At 34.3% G+C, this 26480-nt stretch overlaps 1 protein-coding gene across 6 annotated transcripts in view; it reads right to left on the reverse strand.

Annotated features, from left to right (window-relative positions):
- Nucleotides 1-382: 382 nt before the first annotated feature.
- Nucleotides 383-26480, reverse strand: part of RB1CC1 (RB1 inducible coiled-coil 1) — a 64631-nt gene continuing 38533 nt past the window's right edge. For 5 of the 6 annotated variants that reach the window (XM_021555699.4, XM_085573812.1, XM_077783628.2 and 2 more), the window contains 12 exons: nucleotides 26271-26374; nucleotides 23940-24066; nucleotides 16986-18901; nucleotides 13604-13763; nucleotides 11254-11362; nucleotides 10903-11143; nucleotides 9302-9353; nucleotides 8201-8248; nucleotides 5171-5229; nucleotides 3293-3429; nucleotides 1703-1773; nucleotides 383-1347 (listed from right to left, as the gene is read on the reverse strand). In XM_021555699.4, the coding sequence (XP_021411374.2) occupies nucleotides 1270-1347; nucleotides 1703-1773; nucleotides 3293-3429; nucleotides 5171-5229; nucleotides 8201-8248; nucleotides 9302-9353; nucleotides 10903-11143; nucleotides 11254-11362; nucleotides 13604-13763; nucleotides 16986-18901; nucleotides 23940-24066; nucleotides 26271-26374 (3102 nt within the window). In that variant the 3' untranslated portion in view covers nucleotides 383-1269. The remainder of the gene's footprint in view (nucleotides 1348-1702; nucleotides 1774-3292; nucleotides 3430-5170; nucleotides 5230-8200; nucleotides 8249-9301; nucleotides 9354-10902; nucleotides 11144-11253; nucleotides 11363-13603; nucleotides 13764-16985; nucleotides 18902-23939; nucleotides 24067-26270; nucleotides 26375-26480) is intronic. The other variant, XM_021555701.4, reaches the window with a different exon arrangement.

Genomic DNA, 26480 nt, shown 5'->3' on the forward strand with positions numbered 1-26480 from the left:
TCCTAGGCATAAGCTCATAGCTGAACTCATCATTTCACTCCCCATTGGTTACATATTTATAGTACATCCCTTCTATACTGTTATTAAAAATAAAATAAATAATACTACATTTTAAAAATGTAGGCAGTATAACTACTAAAAAAATGTCATTATGCATTTAATATGACAAAATTAATGTTTCTGTCCACTTAGATTAATTTTTATGATTACAAGGTAATTCCTGTAATTCCCAAATGCTTTTGAAAATTACTACTCCTCATAGAAAATTTGGGTATTGCTACATAATGAAACTGACGGAGAAATCATAAAGAAGATGCAACAGATTAATATGAAATAAATATTTGAGATAGTATTTAAAAGGCACACAAATACTTCAAACACATACAGTTTCAAATCTTTATTGTTTTAAAATTCTACATGTCTTTTACAATTACAATAATTTGTTACTTAAATGACTCTTGTATGGTTAATGTACAATGAGTTTTTTCCTGAAACTCAACCATGAAATACATTTTCATCAATATGATTTTTCTAAATAGATTAATACAAGACTTCTGTTTTGTGAGGAAGAACAAGTGCTTCACCTTGAATGAACAGCACAGGTGTCTTCCCTTCAGAATCCATGTGATCAATCCATCGAAAGTGCTTTTGAAGATTGCAGATCTAACTGTGACTGATTTTCAAAATCAGTCTATCAAATTACAAGGGTTTTTTAACATTAAAGAGCATTTTCATGTAATGAAACAAGCTGCAGTAGTTATTTTTATTTATCTACTGAGGCAAACATGTTGAAGAAAAATTATATGATTATCTGCATGCAATGAACAACCTCTTTAAATAGTTGATGAATTTTACACATATAAAGAATCTGTTAAAGAGTGCAAGTACTTTGATAATGATTTCACAAAAGGACATATGCTGGTAATAATGGTAACTAACATTTAACATCTAAATACAAGCTAATGTATATTTAACAGGCAATTAACATGGCAAACAAACCATGTTTCATGTGGTTGCCCTTAGAGAAAATGAACTCATTTGGTCCACACTCTTATAGTTATCTGGATAAAAAAATCGAAGCAGTTAGGGCCAGAGTTTTTGATGAATTTCTAAAATGACACCTGTTAAAAAGTGAAAGCAGTACATCAATGATGTATCTCGTCACATGACCTCAGTATAAAAAGATGGCCTGGTATTTGGAGCGATGAACGAGCACTGAAGGACAAGTCAAAAAAGAATGGAGACAGAATGAACTAAAAATCTGTTGTGTTATACTTTCTTGTTCCATGGTACTGCTTTCACTCTGTAGAATTTTGTACCCAAAGGAACTTTAAATCTGTTTTGTGCCTACAAAAAAAAGAATAAAACAATTAAAATGTGGAATTATTCTACTGATTTTTGTATTTTTAAACTCTAATTATTCCCATTACTCAATATTCAGGAGACCCTTAGGAGTCTGGCAGGGCTTTGGACAGTGTGGATGCCAACACCCAACCCCACTGCTCACTTGACTCTTCTGGTTCCCCTTACTCTTGCTATTCACTGACACAAACTGACACAAAAGAAAAGCAGGAATAGCAGAACTTGGGACAATTTTCATCTAAATTCTTATGCAGAGAGAATTTGTCACAATTGTTAAAAATACTAAAATATACTTTCTTCTCTATTTATCACAGATTATTTCTCATTACTAATTTCTTACCTTTTTTGCCTGGCAATACTCCTTTTCCATCACTTTTCCTAACACCCACGGTCTCCGAGATGCACCTGATGCTAAAGAGAAAATGTATTTAATATTTTGGATAAGCAGCTACAAGTACCAGGATATTACACTATATTTTCATTAAATGAAGATTTTTTTAAAATTCAGTTTAAATAAACAAACATTCAGCAAGGTCAGATTTAAATGTAACATTTTGGTGGCCCTTAGAACAATAATTTGCAGTAACTAGGCCAACATGAATTTTAACTTATCACATACACAACTATCATTTGGAATTTCACTTTCCCCACTTTCCTGATGCAGGAATATAATCAAGACATAGCTTCCTGAAGCAGTGAGACAGAGACAAACGTGTCCCTCAGGCAGTTGATAAGTCTTGATGTTTGTTTTATCTGCAGTTTTCTTAGATTTGAGATTAACTCTATTCAGCAATTGGTAAGGACCAGAGCAAGTCAAGTCCATTGGAAAGCAGGTCAGTGAATTAAGTACTCACAGTAACATACGAACTGACATGGCTTTTTACCTTACATATGTAAAAAACCAGTAAGAAAAGTCTACCATATTTCACATAGCTCTGTATGCACTACTAATGCCATAGTTCAGAACATATTACATCTGGAAGTAAGACAGGCATTTTCTCCTTAGGTTTCACAGATGACACATGGCACAGATCCTCCAGCAAACTCAGGGCTTAGTGGTCTTCTGGAGACTACACAATTATTCAAGATCTATCATGTTTCATTATAACTGCAATCTACAGTGAGTCTGCTCGGGGAAATTATTTGATAGCTTGCAATAATACAGAAACTTTCACTGATAAATTAGAATGAATACAAATTTTCTTTGATGCATAATCTCAGATGTTTTTTACAAAGTTGGGAGCACAGGTGGGTTTGCTAAAACACATGATAGTTTAAAGACATGTCAATTACTCCACTTCATGCAGACCTCATGGTTTAGTGCAAAGCATTGTTATTCTTCCTCATTTAAAAAGATTTAAATTTAGCTAAGTTTAGATAGCTGGCAAAAAAACGCCAACAAAAAGCCTTGAAATTTAAGGGAGAAAAAAAGTAAATGCATCATCAACTTGAACATAAATACAAGTAGTCTTCTCTGAAAATTTATAATAAATATCATTTTAATTTGGTGGAAGAACTGAAGAACTATGAGCAAAAATACTGCTTGCACACTCCCATATACTATTATGTATATTTTTTTATTTATTATTTATGCTGAGTAGTTGAAGCAGCCCGATGGGAATGTTAACAACTCTGCATATTAAATTGGCATATTCTCTCTCTTTTTTTTTTTTCCCACAGTTTACTTTGAAGACGCAGATATTTTCCCCTAGTTTTGCAAGATATTAACATCTATATAAATTTTTAATTAAATGTTCTGCTTTGAAAAATATTTTGCATCAGAACAAGTAGCAAAAGCTACCAAAATAGCTGACAACTATTACTTGCTTCTTGTATTTATCACATACATATAAAAATCACTCGGTGTTAGAAAGTTAAGACTGTTAGTTTTAAGAGGAGATAATAATTAGAAAAAAAATCTGACACTTACCACACTCACCTGGTTTGAGATCCAGTGCAGCAAGGGACTCCGAGTGCAAGAAATACAAGGTCGGACTAACAGTAAACAACACGTAGTTGTCATGCCTTTCGTCCAAGATAATGAGTACCAAATCGCCAACCTGAAAACTAGGGGGGGGAAAAAAATCACAGAACTTAACTAAAACAAAAGCACAGAAGCTTAAAACTACATTAATTACACTACATTTTTTCCCCCACGTATTGCATGAGACAGACTAAGCTGAAGAGCAGCAGACATTTCCACATGCTATGCCAACTCATATACATTTCATATTTTCTGAAGACAAGAAAAGCAGGCTACCTTCAAAAACTGTTTTTGAAATGTTATACATCCAGCAGCTCAAATTCTTTTTCTCAAAAGAACTGTCAGGTTTTCTTTAAAACATAACCAGAAATACCTAACTAAATGCTAGTGTTTCAATTTTGTATTATTTTTATTCACCGGTACTTAAGGTAACCATCACTGTAGTGGTGTCTACAAAAATTATTTTGTTGTTTTAAACTGAAGCAAATTTGAACACAGAAAAATACAGTGAGAACATTTATGCAGCTTTCAATCTTAAAATTTTAAGCACACAAGACAGAGAAGGGATGAAGTGTTCATCTTTGATCAAATGATGAAAAGCCAAAGAAACACGGTGGAGACTGTACATAAAATGTTTTAGAACTCTGCTTCTTTGTGACACCAAGGTAACACAAAAAGCCAAGTTCTCATACGAAGTTTTGGCAACAGAATTCAAAGAACAACTTCTGTCTCCAAACTTCTTGTTCCACTGTGTAAAGTGTTGCAAGTAAATTCTTTGCCCATTAATGAAGTATAAAATAGCTACAAATTAAGCATTAGATCACAACGGAGCTCTAAGAATAAATATTACTACTCCTCTGTGGATGAGGGAGGAAGTGCAAAGAAAGTGAAAAAATTCTCCACAGGAGGAGACTACAGATACACAGACAGTCAACTGTGTAAATGTAGAGAATTTTAGGTCATAATCTCTAAAGTTAATTTTTGGATTAAATAAATAATACTCCAAACTCTTCTGCCTGGATTTACTATGAAGATAAGCTATATTGACTTAAAAACATCTCTATTGGACAGATTAATTCTGCTTTCATACCATTTTCCTCCTCAAAAAGGACACTTGTGACAATTTTCAGATGCTAGAGGGGAAAAAAACAATTCTTCCCCTGCTGGTCTCATTGCAGCAAAAATGGAAACTGGTGTAATTCAGAAAACATTAACAGAAAAATCTGTGCAGGCTTTCTTTCTCAAAAGAATTTTTATATTACTCAAGTAATTTATAAGCCTAATATTAATTAAGAAGCTATCTGTAGCTATCACTTTTTACAAGAATACTTCTTTTTCCAGCAACAATTCTACATCCAGCTGCAAACACATTAATAATACCTAACGAAATGCTTGAGCTCATTTTATTTCATTCTGTTAGAGTAAGACAAGAACTTTGAAGACTTCAGGAAGGTAAGACTTATTTTGAAATATAATACATCACTATGCATATTCAGGATGAATATATCTCCTTTTTTTAGACTTCCAAGATTACAGACAAAAAAGAAATCTAAGAAAAGCCTCAGAATTCTGGAAATGCCATGGAATACTGAATTCAAGAAAGTCACTGACAGATTTCAAAAAGGCCATTTCATTGTTTAGAAAAAGGTTTTATAAAATTTGATTTATGCTCAACTGGGATTGTTCAATAGCTGATGGCTAAATTATAGAGATCTATGCATCTTTTCACCACAGAACAAGAAGAGAAAAATTGTAACATTAACTATGCACTTATTTTATTGAAAGTATATCCATCTGTTTATATGAAAATTAACATGTACTTACTCTCTAATTGCTATTTTTTCAGAATGTCTTGAGGATACTGATGACATGCTTTGGGACATCTAGAAAAAGAGAAAAGCTACAAAGTACTGGCAAGCTATGATGAAATGTACATTGCAGGTAAAAATATGGCAAGATGATTTTTCACTGATTTCAAACAGTGTCTAGTCTGGCAGATTTTATATTCACTCAGAAAACCCACCATAATTTTGTGATCCTGTTCTGTAGTGGTTTTGGTTGCTTGTGATTCAGTTTTGGTTTTTATTATTGTACTTTTTTAAATAACTACCTCTGATTGTAAAAGTTCCTGCATAACTATATTCTCCCTCATTATTTAAAACTGGGAAGGGCTTTCATATCAATGCCAGTGAAGATTTACTCTGGGTATACACTAGAGCTATGATAAAACTGTCCATTCTAACAAAGAAGTCACTGGCACTAGAAATGGCTGATGGTAGAAAACAATAGACTACATGTTTATTACAGTTAAATTCTAGATGCTGAGCTCAACATAGTCTCTCAGTTTTTCTACAAACTGTCACAAAGTCTTAAGTTTATTGTAATCAACAGGGTAGTATTCCCTGGAACAAAACTGGAGCCAGATTTACAAAGACCAAACAAAGGTTCGATTCTGTAAGGTTTTGGACATAAGAATTATCTCCTATATGTATATTTGTTTTTAATTCTGTTTCAGTTAATAAAATACTGGCGTATGGACCAACACTAGACCTAAAAATAAACCTAAGTGCACACAAAGTTTCTACAAGAACTGTGATAACAAGAATTGACAATAGGTAATTAATGCTACTTCTATCTCCAAAGGAATACCTACCCCATGTGCAGGCAACTAACCGAGGAAGCTGTTCAGATGTAATTATATCAGTTCCATTACCCTCTGGTAACCTCCTTACAAAACACAATTCGTAATTGCTCCACAGAAACTCTGACTAGATGTCTTGCAGTTTTTCCATCTATTCCTACTTCCTAGACCATTTATACATGCTATTCAAATCTAGATTGGCCACACTTAAAGTTTAGCATGAGATTTTTCAGCTGTAACTCAAATATTGATCCCTACAGTGAATTTCCTTCCTATTGTCAATCTTGACCTGCCTTCCCCAGAGCCTGAAGCCTATTCACAGCTCATTTTCTTCATTTCTTCAAAGAATGGGTCCAAATTGAATGTAGTAAATCACAGAATGCTCTCCAATTCTGTGACACCTTCAGCAGTTTTCTTTACAGGATCCAACTTCAGATTTTAATTTTTATTTTTTATTATTTTAAAAAATTTTAGAGGCTACCTTTCTTTCTTGAAAAATTTGCAGCTAGCATGAAATTTGTCAAATTTGCTTAGACTGTACATAAAAGTGTTTGCGAGTTCTCTTCAGATAAACAGACCATATATTTTCTTGCTATTTTTTCAAACTGAGTAAGTGTCAAATGAAAACACAAAATAGCTTGATTTCTGTATTTTTCCTTTAACTTCTAACTTCAAGAACAACAGAACAGGTTAGAATGTTGAAAATAATTACATTAAAATCTAGTAAGGAATGTTTTATGAATAAAATTGCAATAGCCTTTATATAGAAAAAATTGTTCCCTTTCTCAGAAACTAATTTACTGTAACAAAAATCCTGTAATAACATTCCAAGTATTAAAAGGAGCTCCTTTTTGTTTCTTGTAGAAGTAACCCACAGTTCTTCTGCAAAAGCCAATGACCTACGAAGATTTTCTTTTTCACAAAGAATGCCTTCTAAGCTCATTATCTGAAGTAACTCAATAGAAATAAACACTGGTATTGAAGTGTTGATATATATCTCAATTTTAGAAGTTTATTTACAAGGAGGGGAAGAGGCAAAGAAGGATGAGACAAATAATAAACTTATCTATGTAAAAACTCATTTTATAAGTAAGGAATTGGAAATATATGAAGTTCCATTTAGAAATCAAATTTGAATTGCTTTAGAGACCAATGGACCACCAATTTCTTCTACATGGCTTCATATCAATCATAACAAGAATAATCTTCTGTTTGTCTCATACACAGTGCTTCTTCGATTTTATTTTACTTCAACGTAACATGAGATCAGGAGTTTAATTCAGGAAATCTATAGAGATGTTTAGAAAACTGTCTGGGTGTATTTTGAGATTTATTGTAAAAAACACACTTAAATAATGTGTACTTTACTGACATTCTGAATTTAATATAATCCTTTTAAAATTTTACTTTTAGATGTCTTGCAATCCTTTCTTACACCTGGTATGAAGCCTAACTTCCCACTACAGAGCTATCAGTTCCTACCAAACTTTCAGGTATCACCTGTCATTTAAAGAAAGTGTGATCTGCATGGCCAGTCCAACCAAAGGATGTGCCTGTTTCCTATATACACATGAATTTTTTAAGACTTAAAATTGAGACCTGCTAGCACAGATAAATGGAGAATAAATAAAAGGAGAATAATTTATACTACAGGAATGAAGGGCACTCTGTTACTAAATTATTTTTCATTCCATAGGCATTTACTGTAGCATTTCATATGGTGGCTGCCTGTCTTTCCAGCTACTAAGCAGAATTACACCTTACAAAGGTGGCAGGTGCAGTTTTCCCAAATCAATCTATAAGTTATCATTAACCCTCCCAATTATGCTTAAAGTGCAGGCATAATTGCACTTTAATAATATAAATATTTATATTCTTGTAAATTGGTCTTCAATCTACTGCTGCTGAAAACTGAGTCATGGTGCTCTGGAAATTAACACCCCATTATCCCAACTCTGGATGGTCTGCAATCTTTGGGAAGAAGTCACTCTCCAGTCCTGTGAATCTTTTTCCATGAAAAGACCAAGCTCATGTACCTCTGGAGACTAAGCTCATGTACCTCATGTACCTCACCACTTGCCTTAACACTTCAAATATGTTTCAAATTAATAGAAAAACATTCTTAAGAATGTTAAGACTTTAAGAAACTTAACATTTTTAAGCTTTTCTTATTTTTGCATGAGGCTTAAAAAATGGATTGCACAAATACTTACCAATCTTTGATTTAATCTCTTATTTTCCTCTTCTTTCAACTGCAAAGTCTAAAGGAAAATCTTAATTTGAGTAACTGGATATTATACCTTATACAGTACAAATTTTTTTTTTTAAATTCTGTTATGACTAAAGCCCAACTACTTGTACAACACTACAGCTCCAAAAGAATTATCAAAACATCTTTTGAACAAAGACGTGCAAAAAACCCGTTGAAGTCTAGGAATTATCCAATCGCTATAAATCCCCAGGCTAACATTTTACCTGCATAGTCTTACTTCTATTTCAGTTAGAAAAAGATGTCAATGATAGAACAGCAAAAGAAATGTAATATATTACTATGCTATAGTTTCTACCCATGACAAATCCTTTGTAATCAAATGGCAGAAAAAAGCATGTATGTGCTCATAGTCAGAAACACCCAGGTTGTTGCTTCATATAGGGTCATAATCCATTAAGAAAAGCATTTCTGTGCTTTATTTGGTCCCAGATTTTAGTCCAAGCATCCTAGAAAGCTGGAAGCCAATGACACCTTTTTTTTTAAAAAAAAAAAAAAGTAAACTTCAAAAAGACAAATGAGATGAAGTTAGACATGACTTGACAGTTAAAAATTACTGGAATCTGTAACACTCCAGTGTAGCTACTAGAGGTTAATCTCACATTTCACCAAGAATATAGTCTATGAGGAAAAATTACCCATTTTTATGAGAAACTGGTAAATCAATCTTAAATCCTGTCCAGCTTTTTGTATTTTATAATTAGAAAAATAAATTGTAACTTTTTTTTTTCTATAGAAATTTTCTGTGTCAATGATCTGCCACTCCAAAGAGGAGTGACAGATCAGTCACTCATACTAAAGCCCACATAAACAAGGATAGGCCAAGAGTAATGTTTTAATAGTTATCCAGAATTACTACAGTGAATTACAGTGATCCAAAAGTACAATGAAAAAAGATTCCCTGAAATCATATTTATAATCCCTGCAGACACTGTATTTTATCAGAGTATATAAATGACCACAGCACAACTTCACATGTACATATTTTTAAGTATTTAAGTACTTAGTCATAACACTTAATCTCACAAACAAACAATCTACTCACTCTTTCTAGCAACATTATCCTCTGCTTTTCTTCAGACATATGAACATTTTCACTAAAAGAGAAAGAAAATAGACAGGTTAAAAACTATCATTTTTTTAATAATCAAAAATTGTCTTTCCCACACCCTCCTACTATCTTCACTTAGTAAAGAGTGTTATATATTTGTTGGCACAGAGGCAACAGCCCAGAAAGACTCATTAGGAATCAGCATCAATATTTCTGGCTGGTGTTTTGGATTTTTTTTTCCTTTTCTTTAAACCAAGGGGGTTCTCTGTTGCAACAAGCCAGTGAATTTTCAGCCGTTGATTAGTTTATCAAGCTACATTGGGGCATTTCTTGGTATTTTGCATTGTTTTCAAGACAGCAGGATGAAAGATACAGCCCCACATGCTTTGATAGTTAACCCCTGATATTGCAATTCAGCTCTATTATGTCTCATTTTCCTAGTCTAGCTCAAGGGCTACTGAGGAGTAGTCTGAAGTGCCCTGGTAGAGACACTAATGTGAACTTGCTAATTGTTGCTGCTCATCTGTAGGATAAACTGAGTTCTGGGGCATGATAAAATAAATGCTAACATCCCAAGTAATTGCTTAAGAACATAACAGTAATTCCAGAACAGTTATAATGTACTTTAAAAGCAGTTTAAATAGACAAGAAACAATGTACTTTCTAGTCCAAACTGATATGGTTGAGAAAACGGACAAGTTTTGGGATGAAACATGCTATAAATCCAATCAAAATAATCAGAGAAGCTAACAGATTATAATTAAACCATACTAATCATTATTTCATTTCAGTTAAAAGGCTGTTTAGCTCTCATGTAATAGGAAACAGTCAACAGAAACCTGTGAAAGTTTTGTCTAATCATTGGGTTCACAAGCTCACCTTAATTGTTTTGTACATCTGTTTCAAGAGTGCAGGACTAGAATGATTACTATAAGAAACGGCTCTTTTTTTTAAAGATGGGGTACTTCCTTGTTTTATTATCAGTGCAAGTTTAGTTTGGCAAGGATAAACTGTTTTCATCTTCACTTCCACAAAGCTGTTTAGTGCTCTGGGTATGTGACTCTGGGTTAGGCAGCACCAGCTGTCATGCACGCTGACTAAAGTCAATGTAAGTACATGTAACAATTTTGCTCTTATTCCTCTTGCTCCTCTTGTGTGGTTCCCAGTCAGATTTCTCACTTCTGTGAAAGGTATGAAGGAGAAGCCTGGGGTTCTTTAAAATGCAAGTGGCCATGAAAGCGAGACACTGCTCAAAAGATGTGTCAGTAACATACAGCCTCCCAATTCATTCAGCATGACAGTTTTCCTTCTGTTTGACTTAAGTTTTGTATACTTAGGTATATTCTTTTACATCATGATTGTGGGGCCAAGTTTCACCTTGAAGCTGCATACTTCAAAGTCATCAAACCCACACATTCCTAATGATTGAGACACCACAATTGCATGCACATATATGTTTAAAAGAATATTTTCAGGAAGAGGAAAGGCAGGAGGAGAGTTAAACATGCTCATCTGTACTTGACACTGCCCAATAGCAGACATCTCCAGAACAAGAGCATGCTTTGTGTATTTCTACTCTAATGCCCTATACTTACTGCACAGCCATCATACTGGTTTCCATTGTGGAATCCATTCTCCCCTCAGCCCCAAAGTCAGCAACCAATCTGTCTGTGTCTGTGGGCACATCAGCTGCGCAGGCTCCACAAACTTCTGATGCTGCTGCCAAGTAGGTTGATGGAGAATAATTACTGCTTCTCAGTTTATTAACTTCTTCTTCAAGTTTCTTCTTCTCATCAAGTAAGCGAGCTCTATCTTCAGAAAGTGTTTCAATCAAATCTATGAGACAAATAAATTTAATTACAGTAGCACTAGGGATCAAAATCAATCTGCAAAGAGTGGAGCAGTCCTCTTAGAAAACATGAATACTTAGTCAGAACTTTGCTTACCCTTATCTTTTTCTTGCTGTTGCGTAAGCACTTTTAATTTGTCACTAAGATCATTAATTATGTTTTCTTTTTTCATTTTCTCTCTTGCCAGAACAGTGTTGAAGTTGGTCTGAAAACAGAAAGGAAGTATTACTGAAACAAGGAATGTACTGTAAAAATGTACTGCAAAATAGTACAAAGGACAGCATTTCAGTTTTCTACAATATAATTAAATAAGAAATTAAAACATTTTTGCTTATTGCTTTTGTGAAGAGATAAAATGCCAGTACATTTTATTTTTCATGTTTGTATTTAAAATACTTTTGTAATTAATTTTCATTTTAGCCCTCTTTCCCTCAAGCCTGATATATACAAGTAGTCAAACAATAAAAAAATTGTTAAAAAAAAAAGTTGTTGATTTTTCTTTAAAATTAATACTTTATATTCCAGTTAGTGCAATGTTGAACATTCTATATTTAAAACAGTTACTTGTAGGGTTCAAGTGATTAAGATAAAGATGAACTGCATACAGCTATGTTGCATACAATGAAAAAGTAAAATACCATTATCAATACACTATAAACTTAATTAAAAATGCATTTCAAGTCATACATTAATTTTTCAGTGAACAATTAATTATTGCAAAAGATATACAGGAATTCTGGTTAATAGAATTAATTATTGCAAAAGATATACAGGAATTCTGGTTAATAGCTTGCATAGGTGAACATAAAAAGAGGCCAGCATAGCCTTCAATACCAGTCTGATAAATCTTTCCACTTCAGTCCTTCTACTGACCATTGTGCCCTTCTACTCTTAGGATGCTGCTGAAGAGACAGACAAAACCTACCAACAACCATCTTTTAAAATTAATTTTAATTCTCCTGCAAATTTGAAGACTGTCTTGATGTATGCCTATCGACTCTCAGTCTTAAAATGCAAACTATTTGGTGGGCTACACACCTTACATAGGGCACACAGCAGCCTTTGTTATATGTATGCATAACAACTTTCACACCACAAGCATAAGTGACACTTCTAAAGAAACTTCACAGAGAAAGAAAAAACAAAACCCAAAAAAGACAAAGGCAAGGATAAATACACAAAATATTCAGTAATCAGCAGAGCCAGTGAAGTAAACTGTCAGCACTGACTGATACACTCCTTTTTCTGGGTTTGGTTTTGCTTGCTTTGGTTGGGGTCTTTTTTTTGGGGGAAGCAAGTTTTTCTTGTTTGTTGTTTTTTTAAAAAAGTTCCAGCTTTCCCTGGAATTTGATGTTAATGCCTCAGAACCCTCCCTTCCATGCTCTGCTGCAGAAATGAAGAATACTATTAGATAATGAGGAAAATTGAATACTATGGAATATTAGAAAAATAAATCTAATAGCTACCAATCTAGGAAAAAAAATTCCTATTAGATTTATTATGTAAGGCTAACTTCAGTATTAAGGCTTGCAGCCCAATTGCAGTAATACTTCTTTCTTTATAGCCATCTGCAATTTTGTGCTCTCTACTCCCTGCATCAAGTGATTCATAGCATTGATTCAACCAAGCTGGCTGATCACCACCCTTGTCTCTTTGTCCTTATTTGATCCTACCATAGTGTAAGTAAGGAGAAGTGCTTAAAACAGAAAATCCTTGTTGGTGTTTAAATGCAACAAAGCTGCAGATAATAGCTGCTACTAACAGAGATTTAACTTAAGAACTTGAGACTCATCTACAGAAACTAACAGGCTCAAGATGTTTAGAAAGGAAAAGATGTGTGGATACAGATGTAAAATAATAATCCAGTGCAACATGATTTTTCATCAAGATAAGGAGTACATAGTGCCTTTAAGTTTATTACGCAAAATGCAACATATTGTTTGAACTTCAAAATACAATATATTTATGCTTTGAACATCAAAACACCATCTGTCCATGGTAATAAACTTTAAAAGCCAGTAAGCAGCATTCCAGATCAATCAGTATTTCAAATAATTTAGTGTTGCCCAAAAATTCTAAAATACCTGGTATCTTTCTGCAGTTAAAGAGATGAATGAATATAAATTCCAAGCACTTAAACAAAAAAAGTCACAAAAACTGAATCTGGATTGCCAGTTCTTTGGTAACTGGTTTTGCCTTTTGGTCTTTTTTATTTTCAGTGGAGTTTTTTTGTTTCTTTGGCTTGTTTTGTTTTTTTTTTTTTTTAATACTCAAATGTTTGAATGTTTGATTACATTAACACATCATATCCTGGCTTAGACAAACACAATGGTTTAGAATGTGCAAGTGTTACAGAGAAAACCAGAAAACCATACTCTAACTTCAAAGAAGTAAAAGAACACTATTGTCATGGAAGCAAAAATAAGTTTTAGAAAATCTGCTTTACCTGTTGCTCTGCAGTGAGCGATGTTCTGATGTTCTGCATTTCTTCGTTCTTTCTTTTCTCTTGTTCTTCAAGTTGCTCTAAAAACTTCATTTTTTCTTCCTGAAGCTTCTCCTGAAGTTCAGCAACTAAGTTTGATTCAGCAGATGATTCAGCAGGAGGACTTAAAAGAAAATGTTTAGACTTTAAATGTGAAGAATATATCAAGCCCCACAACACACCAATGTCAGATGTTCATTTTGAAACATTATTCCTGAAATATTTAATAAATACTAATTACAATTAAGCCATTACTAACTTCAATTCTACTTTTTAATCATAAGCATCTCACCAATTCTTGCTTCTGTGTTTTTAGCATAGCAAGTTGGCTCTAACTTTGAAGTTTTGTTGTGGGGGAGGACTTTTGTTTATACTTTCACTAATGTAATAGAAAGTGCAGGAAGTGGTAAAAAGAAGCAACTATCAACTTCACAAAGATGTCAAAAATGTCAAAATGCAAAGCCTTCAGAAATATCACACGAGGAAAAAACAATTCAGCAGCAAATCTGATGCTAGGGAATCCAGATGTGAAATTCAAAACTCTGGGTTGCAGAAGCTGGAGGACAGCAGTAATCTTTGCAAAGGAGGAAACCATCAACAGTCAAAGGCAGGATAATGACCTTAAATGGCTTTGAAAAAATGTTACATAGGCCAAATATTTTTCACCACTGAAGCAAAAACTAACTACACTCTTCTGTGTTTTGGCTTGATTCACCAGGAATACTCCTGAAGAACTTTAGAATAGAGAAATTCCTCGGATGAGCAACAATTGTGAAAAATAGTATTATTTCTATTATTCATTTGCACCAGAATTTATACCATATTGACATTAAAGTCACGAAACATTCAGGCAAATCTTTTTTTGTGCCACTGAGAAAACATTTTTGTGCTTGATTAACTTTCAAGTTATTTCTAAATGAAGTCTACTTAAGAGAGAGAGAGGACATGCACTTTGTGAAGCTCCACTTCATATGGTGGTCTGACAGAAGTGGCTGGACAATACTAAGACTGCAAGATACCAAAGCAGCAATTCCATCTTCAAAGCAGTTGAGATTCCTATTCTACTTCTAACATTCTTTACAGTATTTTTACATATATTTTAACTAAGCAGAAAAATGTTTCAAAATGCTTAACAACAAATCATTAAAGATACTGTTGTTTACTGTTTTACACTAGTACATAGTGCAGAAAGAGTAAATGAAACTACAAATGCCTTGCAGTTTTATTATCTTTCTTAATCAAAATTATTTGATTTTCAGACACAGCAAACCATGTTAATTTTTATAATGTGGTAATGCATAGATAGCAAACATTTCTTTGTTGCCCCTTAATATTTTTGTTAGTTTTCATCAAAGTTTAAAACCTAAATTCCTGACACCAGTGCAATACTCAGGTCAAATTTAACAATCCTTCTCTCTGTCTGTACCTTCTGAATGGCTAATACAACTTTACTCTTGCAGAAAATAACAAACATATAGTCATATGCCAAACAAAAGTTTATAGTGTTACAAATTAACTTCTAAACAAAGAGTGAGGATAACAAATCACCTTGAGTTACTGACACAGCTTGGGATTTTAGGAATTCAAAAATCAAACAAGTAAATAATGGCTTTGAAATATTAGGACACATTTACTTAACATACATCCCTTTGGAGATAAAACATAGTATATCTTGATATCTAGAGAAAAAAATTAACAGAATAAAGGCATAAAAAGAAGCCTTAGGAGGCAAAATATATTTCAATGTAACACTAAAAATTAAATTACTTGACAGAACATGTAACAAACTAACAGCACTTCTTTAGATTGAAGCAGATAATATTTCTTTGAAATACATTATATGCTTTATCCAGTTTGGATAATACACACAGCTGTGATCGCAAGTTCAAATTTAAGTGTCGGTGGATTTTAAGTCTGATGACACAGCTACATCTTTTTCCTGTTGAGTCAAGTTCTTCAAATTTCTACAATGCATTAATACACAGAAAAGAACACATAATTTATCCTTTTTCTTCTCATCACACCATATTTCATTAAGAGAATACTTCCTTAAGTTAAGAAGGGCTGATCTTGTGTTTCATTATATCCCAATCTTCATTCAAAGAAGCAATATTATCTGATGCATTTTTTTTTACACTGACAACCACAGGCACTAACACAACATCACATAATGATGGATTTGCTTGCATGTGAAAGTCCTGAGGCAGCAGACAATTCCAGTGAAGCAGATATTCCCATTTCCCTTGGACTATGCTGTTGGACTCTGCATTACCTCCCCTCTCCTACCTTTTTCTTAACACTACATTGATCCTCAAAATTTAAAAGCTAAGTTAAGTCTGTACTAATTTTTTGTAGCATTCTTGCTTTAATGTCCATTCTGTCCATTTTATTGATCTTTTCTCATTTCACATACTTGGTATAGCCTAACATCTATAGCCTTGGTATAACATCTATACTTGGTATAACCTAACATGAGAAAAAATTCCTCTATGAAGATATTTTACAAACAAGATCTGTTGCATTGATTCACACCACAAGAACATAAATGATAAATGCGAGCATTTAAAAAAAACCACTGTTGATAAGCCTTAGCACATGGAAAAATTTTATAACAATGTAATCTAGGCTGCTGTCAGGCATTACCAACAATAAGTACGTAAGATGCAATTGAAAGAATAATTATACACATTCTAGGCTAGGGAAAATATTTTTAAAATCTAAAAATCTCTGCAGGAATTAACAAAAAAAAAATAGTTATGTTAGGATGTTGTTTAAGATTATGCTGCACCCTTGTGTTTCATTATGAAGCTTAAACTGAAGACCATGAAATAGTTAAGTGGGGCAGCAAAAGTCATTGGAAGTCCATGTGGCCATGGGACAGCTCTCAGTCAATCCTGTATAAATTCCCACACAAGTTTTCATGACACCATTATCACCAACCTGGTGTACAGTTAGCCAATAAAGAAAGTTACCAGGCTACCTAAAGCCAGCCACTGCATGATCCCACAGTGCTAGCAGAGCAAGGATGGGAGAGATGGGCTGAGGCCATCAAAGTCAGAATTTCAAGTAACTTGCTACTGTAGAAACACTCCTTCAACGTGACTGAAATATAAAACCTTCATTGATGTCTTGAAATAATCCAGTATAACATGTTTTACAATCATTGAGATTCACTACAGATATGGGAACACCACTACCTATAACATGCAAACAATTTGAAATCTGAATAGAGAAACCAATACAGACAAACTCTATTCCAACAATTTTAGTTACTGCAAAGTATATAATGAATATACCATATTGATTAAAATACTAGGCAAACACAGTAACTTAATTCTTACAGTACCTCCTATTCACTTGCATCTCAAGTTGCAGTATTTTTTCCAAAAGCCCTTTTTCAGCAGCTTCCCTCTGTAACTCCAACTCTTTACAAGCAGTTTGTACTGCATCCTCTTTTTCACAATTGAGCTTCTGAATGAGCAACTGCCTGTCTCGTTCTTGGTTAGATATTAACAGTTCTTTCTCTTCCTTTAGCTCATGGATAATAGCTTCATATTTTTCCTGCTGCTCACAGAGAGACATTTTTTCTGTTTTTTCCTTCTCTAGGGCAGTCATTTCCAACTCCAACTTACTTTGCAGTTCTGTTATTTGGTCTGAAAGTCTTTTTTCTGCCTCAGCAGTTTTTTGATGAAGAAGCGTTACTTTATTTAATTCAGTTCTAAGCAAATTTGATTCTTCTTCATATCTATTTACTAGCTCAGAAATACATTGATCTTTCTCAATTGTCAGCAGAGTCCTTAGTTCTGATAAACCCACTTGATATTCATCACTGCTGATTTGTATTTTATTGTTTAATTTATCTATCTCATTTCTTAAGCTTTCAGTTTCCTTGTCAATCTGACATCTTAAGGTCTCTTGTTGCTGGTTTCTGCTTTCTTCCAAAAGAAGCTTCATTTCATCAGTTTCTGCCTCTTTAAGGGCAAGTTCAACTTCTAGTTTGCACCTCAAATCAGACAGATCTGAAACCTTGAGTTGTAACTCTTCTACTTGTTGCTGTTTCTCTTGCATAACTACCTCATGAGATTCCTGCATTTGTTCAAGTCTATGCTCGTTCTCTTTTTTTAATTTATCCAAACAGTCCTTGTGCTCAGCTAGGACCTTCTCAAATTCCTGTAAATGTCTGGCTTGTAGGTTGCTTTCCAGTTCTTTTAAATGGCTTTGCTCTAAACTCTCAAGTTCTGCCCTCAGGAGTTGTAGTTTCTCATTGTTTTCAACATGAAGTTTTTTCAAGTCTTCAAGTACAATTTCACGTGACTGCCTCAGTTCCTTGATTTCAGAATTTTGTGTCTCCATTTGGCATTCCAATTCAAGTAATTTCTGGTCTTTTTCATTCTGAAGGCAAACCACAGCTTCTTTCTCATTCTTTACTATTGCAAATTCATCATTCTTATTCTGAAGAACTTCCTCGAGACCTAACAGGTCACCTTTTAACTTTTTGATTTTCTTTTTATTTTCTTCACCATCCTCCAATAATTTATTAATTTTAGTTTCATACTCACTTTTCAAAGACTGTAGTTCATTTTGATGTTTATCATTTAGTGTTTTTTCAAGTGAAAGCTTTACCTTTTCAATTGTATTTACTATTTCTAAGGAAGTACATTTTAAAGAATTAGAAAAGTCACACTGTTCTCTTTGTACAAGTGTTCTGAAATGGCAAAGATCTTCTTTTATGCCTCTTAAATGTACCTTTGAGTCTTGAGCAATAACCCTACACTTCTCCACACAAACACTGAGAGAAGCATTTTCTGCTGAAACATCCTTTACACAAGAACTTGTATCTTGCATACGCCTACTATCTATTGCATTGATAACTGAAGAATAAAGAGATTCCACCATCATTTCCGGGCTTTGTGGGTCACTTATTACATTAGGAGACACTGGATTTTCTTCTATTACAAACTCATTTACTGCTGACATAAAGTCAGATTCTGGACTCTCTGCCAATGAATCCAAGTCTAATGATCCTTGCTTAAGAGCTTGCTCCAAGTTTGGATGGGCAATAGTTTCAAAATCGAACGTGTGAGCATCAATGCTGTCTGGAGACAATTCTTCTAATGGAGCTGGGGGACACACAGGAGGACACAGGGGACCCTGAAGACTGAGTGATGGAGGAGTTCTTGAAGAGGTAGCAATTGCAGTTCCCGTAGTACTTTCCATCCTTGGTGTGGTAGCAGATTGTGGCGATGCTTGACTATTTGAGGCCTACAAGTTATAAAACAAGAAATGAACACAAAGTGAAAACCAGAACTGTTGATATTAAAAATTAATTCAAAACCACCAGGTAAAACAAGAACTTTAAAATATCAGCCTTATTACTTGCAACAATCCATAATACGCATTACTAAAACTTAAGCAAAAATTGCAGAAAATCAAGGAGATCTTCCATTAAGTTTCAGAAAAGCATCATTTGTAAAAACATAAATACTAAATGTTCAGCAAGCTGAAAATCCTATGTAGAGCACACCCAACTGTATCTTACCACTCAGAAATAGGCTTTGGTTCCTCACAGCCTACTTACTTCAGTTTTCCCAGTAATTTTGTTACTGAAATATTTTTATTCAATTATTGCCAATACTGTTATTAAATACTCCTTTAGTACCTTATGCTATTAACTATCACATACAACAGGGAATATGGAAGCCCTAATGCCAAGGATACATCTATAGATTCTTAAGACAAAAATATAAACCTTAAGCTTCAGCAAGTGCAGAACACATTCCAGTGTAAGCCAAAAAGCAATGTACAGCCTCAGTATCCACCAAGGACTCATTCCTGAAAAAGTTTGTAATAGGATGGATAGCGAAGCAATTTTTCCTAGGAAAATTATAGTGAAACACACACAGTTAAAATACATAAGGCAAGTAACTGTGACACACTATTAAGGGGTATGCACAGGATCATTACGATCACAAACTGGAAGAGATGCAAAGTTTTCTGAACATATCAGTGCTCTAAAAGGTGTATTCTCTGTAACACCATAGCTTAACTATTACCTTGCTCTTCCATCCTTCATCACTAAGAACTTGTTTGGTTTTACTGATGTAAGAAATATAATCACCTTGAAAATAAATAGTTCCTGAAGAAAAACTCATGGGACTTTTTCCAGTAGAAAGTTCCCATAAGATGTTCAGTCTCAAAGTGCTGGCAATCTAGTGTGCTTTTCTTCAAAAAGCCAACACTGCATCCAGTTGATAATTCTGTGATTCTGTTCATGCTTCTTTCCCAAACCATCCACACTGCCTCAATACACCTAAAATCCTGTCTGGCGTTCTTTACTGTGTTAGCTATTACTGAAGAAACTTCTGCTATCCATTGAATTCAGCTACTTGATTGGTGACAGTTAGTGGAGCTTGGCAATAAATGTTCAGCAACAGCAAAAATCCCCGAAGCGACAGACATTGATCTGCTGCTGTATAAATAGCTGTTCTTTGCTTTCTCCATCTTGTACAAATGATTGTTACTCAAAAAGGGACCTTATCCTCTTCTGCACCAAACAAACGTTCCTTAAAGGAGATACTGCATGTTTAACAATTCTCAGCTGTGATTTAAGAACAACCTATTTTTCATCTAAATGCTCATCTATTTAGCAAGTTGCACTTGCACCTTAGCTCCCTTAGCTTTTGCATCTTTATGAATCTAAATCATACAATGATTTTTAAATACATTATAAAAAAACCTTGAGACCATTGCATACAGAATATTGTATTTATGAAAAGTGAACAGGACATGAGACAAAAAAAATGAAAATAAAATGCTCCTATTTAAATGATTCTATTAGTCAAGGTTTAAGCATTTTCCTTGAACTTAATTTTAGCTTGTTGTTTTTCTGAGAAAACTTAGTAAAATAGATATTGAAGGTTACTGTGTATGCTGATTCATGCCTGGGTTCAAACCATGCTTTAAGTGACAAACATCTATCATTAATATACCAAAGCTTTAACAATAACAAAAACCATCATCACAGATATTAACCACACACTAAAAAAAGCATTTCAAAGACTTAGAACATGGGCAAGTCTTACAGAAATCCACATGCAAAGGAAAGATAGTATCTACTTCTGGTAACCCTGTAGAATCATCCTAGAAGGTAGAGTAAGGATATAGCATAAAGAATTAAAAAAAACCTGTCACTCTGTAGAACAATAATGAACTCTGTTTCCTCATGACCTGGGCTGTAACACACTACATGCCTCAGCAGTGGCTGCTGTGAGCTGGGAATCTAACGAGAGCACCCAATTACTGCTTAGAGAAGAGTTAAATGTCACATTTTGAGTAGCTGAAACTATGTGAAGACTTTGTTTACTGAGAAGCCTGTGCCTGCCATCGAGTCTGTTTACAATCTACAAGCAGCAGTGTACGCACATGTCATACACTAATTTTTGTAAAGACAAAGGAAGAGGAGTCAAGAGCAAACAAAAAAATAGAGACAGAAAAGCAGAATTGATTTCCAAGTTCTCAGGTATTGCAAGACTACATGCCTTGCTCTAATTATGTTACATCAAAAAAAAAGTGAATGGTGCAATTCTCAGGAAGATTACAAGCAGTTTTTCAATTCCCATCTCAACTAGAAGAAAAGGTAGATTTATGATCTGATTTGAAAAGCGAGCTTCTCTTGTAAGAAAACGTTTTAACACCAAAGGGTTGCATATGCTAATTACCTACTAACCCCTGAGAAGACGGCTTAATCATCTTATTCACAAGCACCTTAGCTTTTCCTGGACATCTTTAACCCAACTGCTGACCTGCTTAAACTTTGCATTATGGAAATAAGAGGGCACAGCAACATCATTGAGTCTATTAAATTGCAAAGAACAAGCAGAAGGTCTTAAAAATGAAAACAGATTTCAAAATACTAACAAATTAAACAGATATCCACAAAAATGTCGTTTAACTACTCCAATGTAATACTAAAGTAAAAAATTATCACGTATGTTCTATGAACTTGAAAGCTGAAATAGTAAGAGTTATGCAGACACTTGAAAAGAAATACTCTCAACATCCCCAGTAAGTTATTCAATCTCCTCTGACTTGCTCTTTGCTTCCTTGTCTCCAGTCACAACTCTTCCCTCCTGCCTAAAGCAACTATTAAAGGACAGTTGCTGCAGCTGATTTAGTAGGATGAACTTCCACTTGACCCAGACAGAATTCAACTGCTGTACCACCACCAACCCAGACAAACTATCCCAGTCAAATTTGAAGAACCAGGCTTCTGCTGCCACTAGTATGGAAAGGGAAATGCTGGGCTCGATTGTGTCTCCTTGGCAGAGTACAAGAGCAATAATAAGGGCAACACTCAATGCCTGCACAGTTATTGCCAACTCTGCACCAAGCTGGGACAGTTCACCACCAGAACAAGTGGGTGCATGAAGATGTAGGCATCTTCACAAAAATTATTAAATGCTTATTCATCCTTCTAATTATTTACTGTGAATTACCAGCAATACTGAAGACATAAAAAGGAGCATTTTAAAAATTACTTCCATAATTCTACACAGGCAAAAGTAGTATAATTTTAAAAAACACTTCCATATTAGCTGCAGAGCAAAACAACACAGAGAAAGACCTTGTGTCTTTCATCAAGTAGTAACAAGAACATTGCCTTTGAAAAGAAATCTCTGACAAATCTGTTTGCTTCAAGTCCAAAAAGAGTTCAAATGAATCACTCAAATGACACACAGAGATGGGCATTTTCAAGATGACATCACGAATGGCCCAGCTCTGACTGTGCAATGCAATTTGCTCTAAGGAAAGACAATTATCCAAATCTGTCTAAGCACCTGACACTTATTTGGATTCTTCACTCACACAGAAGTCAAACAAAAGCAAAAGAAAAGAGTGCATTTTCCTGATTCTGCAAGCATTTTTCTGTACAGCCAGATACTTATAACTTTTTTTCAGATAAGCATATCTGAAGATAGAAGAGAAAATGACAGAGACTTCACAAATTCAGGCATATTTCCTGCTTATCTTTCTACTGTTATTATGTGTATTTTGAATTAAAACCTAAATTTCATGTTTTTCTGACACTGCAAGCCTTCATGAAAAAGTTAATTTATTAGAACAACTGCCAGTATCCTAGTTTCTTATGAGATAAATTTCAGGATTTGGGACTCCATAATGGGAGTGTATGTCTATATTTTAGAGCAAGGTCTGTTGTAAGGGCATTTTCAGAAAACAATAAAATTTCACAGAATTTCACTTCTAGCAATTTCAATGGCTGTTACAGTGTTCAGGTCCTAATATTCTTATTCTTAATGGCTGTTTATTTGAAAAACAATCTTCATAAAAAGAAAATAGCTGGGAAATTACTTAAGTAATACACCTTTCCTATATTACAGAACAAAGAGCAGCCAAATTTCATATTTTATACAAATAAAAGATTCCCAATAAATCTCCTGTTCAAATTCCAGACAAATCAAAAAATAGAGACTTCATGTCACTTGGTTTAAGCAGGAAATTGCCATTCAAAATTAAACATGCCCATAGCTTTATCTGTATATATAAGATGCTTCCCAGTCAGCCAAGTGCATATAACAATTTACACTGCAGACAATAACACAGCCCCTGGAAAAACCTAATGATTTTCTAAAGCAAAAGAAACCCAGCTTGAAGAAGTCAACTTCACAAAAAAATCTTAAGCATTGCTAAATTCACCCAGTGTTTCCCTGAGAGAGGCCACAGTAAAAAGCTAAAAGGAACCTCTTGGGTGTATTATGGAGGCTGTGTGCACAGAAGCAAAAGTGATTGGCAGAAACACAATTCTAGGGGAAGGAATCTGACAGGCAGAGTGAAACTAGGAAGGGATCTTTTTACTATCTGTTCCTTCTGTACTCAAAGAGAAGGACTGCACAACAGCCAACCAAAGACCTAAAATCTCCTTAACTGCTTGTACCAAAAGGATCTAAGAAACAACACAGAAATCCAGAGAAGTTACAAATTCACTGAATAGAAACTAAAGCAATGAAGGCAGAATGCAGACATACTGCAGACAGAAGATTTGAAAGTGACAGAAAACAAAAATATAAAAAGTGCAATTCTACTTCTACAACAATAGAATCTGTTAAATACTCTGAGAATATTCAGTAGTTTGTGATTAGAAAGAAAACTTATGCAGTTAATTTTTTTATCAGGAAAAACAAAGATGCATTCTAAAGTGTTTGATAAAACAATATTACGAAAATATTCTACTGTTTTAAAGATAATAATCTCTTTTTTATTAATATAGAAAAGCAAAAAATACCTTTTGCTCATTCAGCAGGTCTGTAATAGTTTGTGACATTTCATCCAAACTCTGTGCTGCCTTGACCAGGTTATGTAGAGCACGTACATGCTGGTGAAGAGGTTCAAAGTCACAAAGTATGGGAACCCTTAAAAACAGTACAGGATTACTTTTTTCCACACTGTTAGTTTAATACTCCAATCTATTAAATTACTGTGTGTGTATTTCAACAACACTAAGCTTGTCTCTGTATATGGTCTGTACTTTCTTATTTTCATGTATTTTATATGGAAAAAAAAAAGTCTACAAAGACTGCCTGGTATTTTTGCTTAAAATTAAAAACTTGGGCACTTTTAAGGAGTCCATAACAATAAACACAGTGATAAGCAAGTAATTCTAGTCTTCCCTCCCAAGGAAAGCATTTGCCAGTAGTACCTAGTTCCAATGACAGTAGCAGAAGTGATTAGATCTCTAATTGAAGCAGTTGTGTTTGCAAATGACTGTATTTTGTCTCCAGTTGGATTCTCTCCAATCCAGCTCTTCCTCTGAAGAAGCAATTAATTCTCTACTATTTTATTTTCATAATAGGTAACCTAAATTAAACAACTGATTAATGTGTCGTGATCACATTTCAAGTATGGCAAGATAAGCTGAAAACACGGAGCAAGAGTTCATTTAGACTAACAACATAGTAAAAGCAGATTACACTTCACTGTATTCTGCATTCTCTATTCAATATATAGAGCAAGTGGCATTCAGTGTATTTTTGTAGAATTAAGATTTCAATAATTTCAATATTTGCTCAAACACAATTTCAGAAGACTGAAGCACTGTAAGTAAATTGAAACAGCATTTGAATTATGCAGCTGAGAGGTTCAGTGCTGACAGAAAAGGACTTTGTGCTGGGTCTCAGTTTTGCTTATTGCTTGCTCTTTACATGTTAAATGAAAACACCGACACTGCTCACAAGTTTCTTCTGAAGATCAGATCTACCTAAGGTGTGTTACAGCTTTTGCCCACACGAGTTGTAAGTTCAACACTAGCCTCTGTATTTTCACCAAGTACAACCCTGAGCCCAGAAACCAGAAGCAATGACATATTCCCACCTCTATTGCCATCAAGTGGAAAGCTATGTCACTACAATTCAAACCAAATAAAACATCTTAAGTCAGCAATCGGTTTTCTGACAATAGCAGGGCAAAATTCTTCCTGAATTCAGTATATAACTTCTAGGAAGATTGTAAAATTCTCACAAATTAAAAAAAAATCAGGCAAACATTCAAAATAATATCCTACAGTTGCACTTTTTCTCCCACAAAATTGATGAAGAGGGTTAAAAGGGTACATCAGCTATAAAATTACCTACAGCAAATCCACTGTGATGCTGTGATCCACTAAGCTTACTACACTTGTAAACTCTACCAACACCACCATAGTCAGGAATTCTGAACCAAAAAGAATGCCAGTCCAAAATACAGGTAAACAAAACCAGTGAATTCAACTCCTGCCTTATGCACCAGTAACAGGTATTAGCTTGACACTGCTGGTGAACCTGATAGATGTCAGTGAAGCATCCTCCTCTTGCATTTACCTTTTCAAATGCAATCACAACTTAGTGTGACTGTGGTCTCGGGGCTAAAAAAAAGCAAAACAAAAAAAGCCCCAACAAACAAAAAACCCCAATAAACAAACTACAAAAAGGAGGAATCAAAGCAAATCTCTAATCTCTAACTGCAGGTCTCTTTTTGGAGGAGGATGATGATACATGCAACATCTGAATGTGGTCATACTGATAGATCTCCTCCAACAGAGCTTCTACTCAAAATGATGGATTTTTATTGACAGCAGAGGCACTTAAGAGAATACACTTTTTAGCAAAATCAGTTTAATAAAATTGGAGAAAAAGTAGTAATTGAATATAGGAGATCTCTGTGATCTCATGCTGAGAGCTAAAGACATTTACTTTATTTCCTCCAGAATACCACACAACAAAGAGCAAAAGAAAAAAGTATAAAATCTCATACTGATCTGACAAAACAGTTATGAGTTTATTTCAGTTTAAAACTGATGGCAATTTTTTTGTTTGTTTTTTAGCTCTGAGGCAGATCAAAAGAACACCCAAATCCTTTACATCTCAATATAGAATAGGTATGTTCAAACCATCAGAGCTTGAGTATATATGTATGTGCCTTAATTCAGTGAAGATAATTGTTTAAGAATGATAGTTAGATCAGAAAATATCCTTATTTGCTCTTTATGGAAAATGACCTAAGGGGGTGGAAAGCTGATGGGGGGATGGGATCCCCGGGAAAGCTATTTCTGTAATACACAAGGTGTAAAGAGGTGTCTTACCTGAGTAATGGCTGTACTTCTGAAGGACAGAAAGACTGCAAAAACTGCAAGTCACTCAATGAGATATCTGGAAGCTCACTGTCAAATCTGCGAGGTTTTCGTGTCTGTAAAGAAGATATTAATTTACATATTGCTGTAAAGTATTAGATTACTAAAGAAGGATTAAGAAAAGCTTAATAAATAACACAAAAGTTAGCAGTAAACTGATCT

The sequence above is a fragment of the Lonchura striata genome, chromosome 2, assembly GCF_050655825.1.
Source record: "Lonchura striata isolate lonStrDom1 chromosome 2, ASM5065582v1, whole genome shotgun sequence".
Taxonomy (NCBI): Eukaryota; Metazoa; Chordata; class Aves; order Passeriformes; family Estrildidae; genus Lonchura; species Lonchura striata.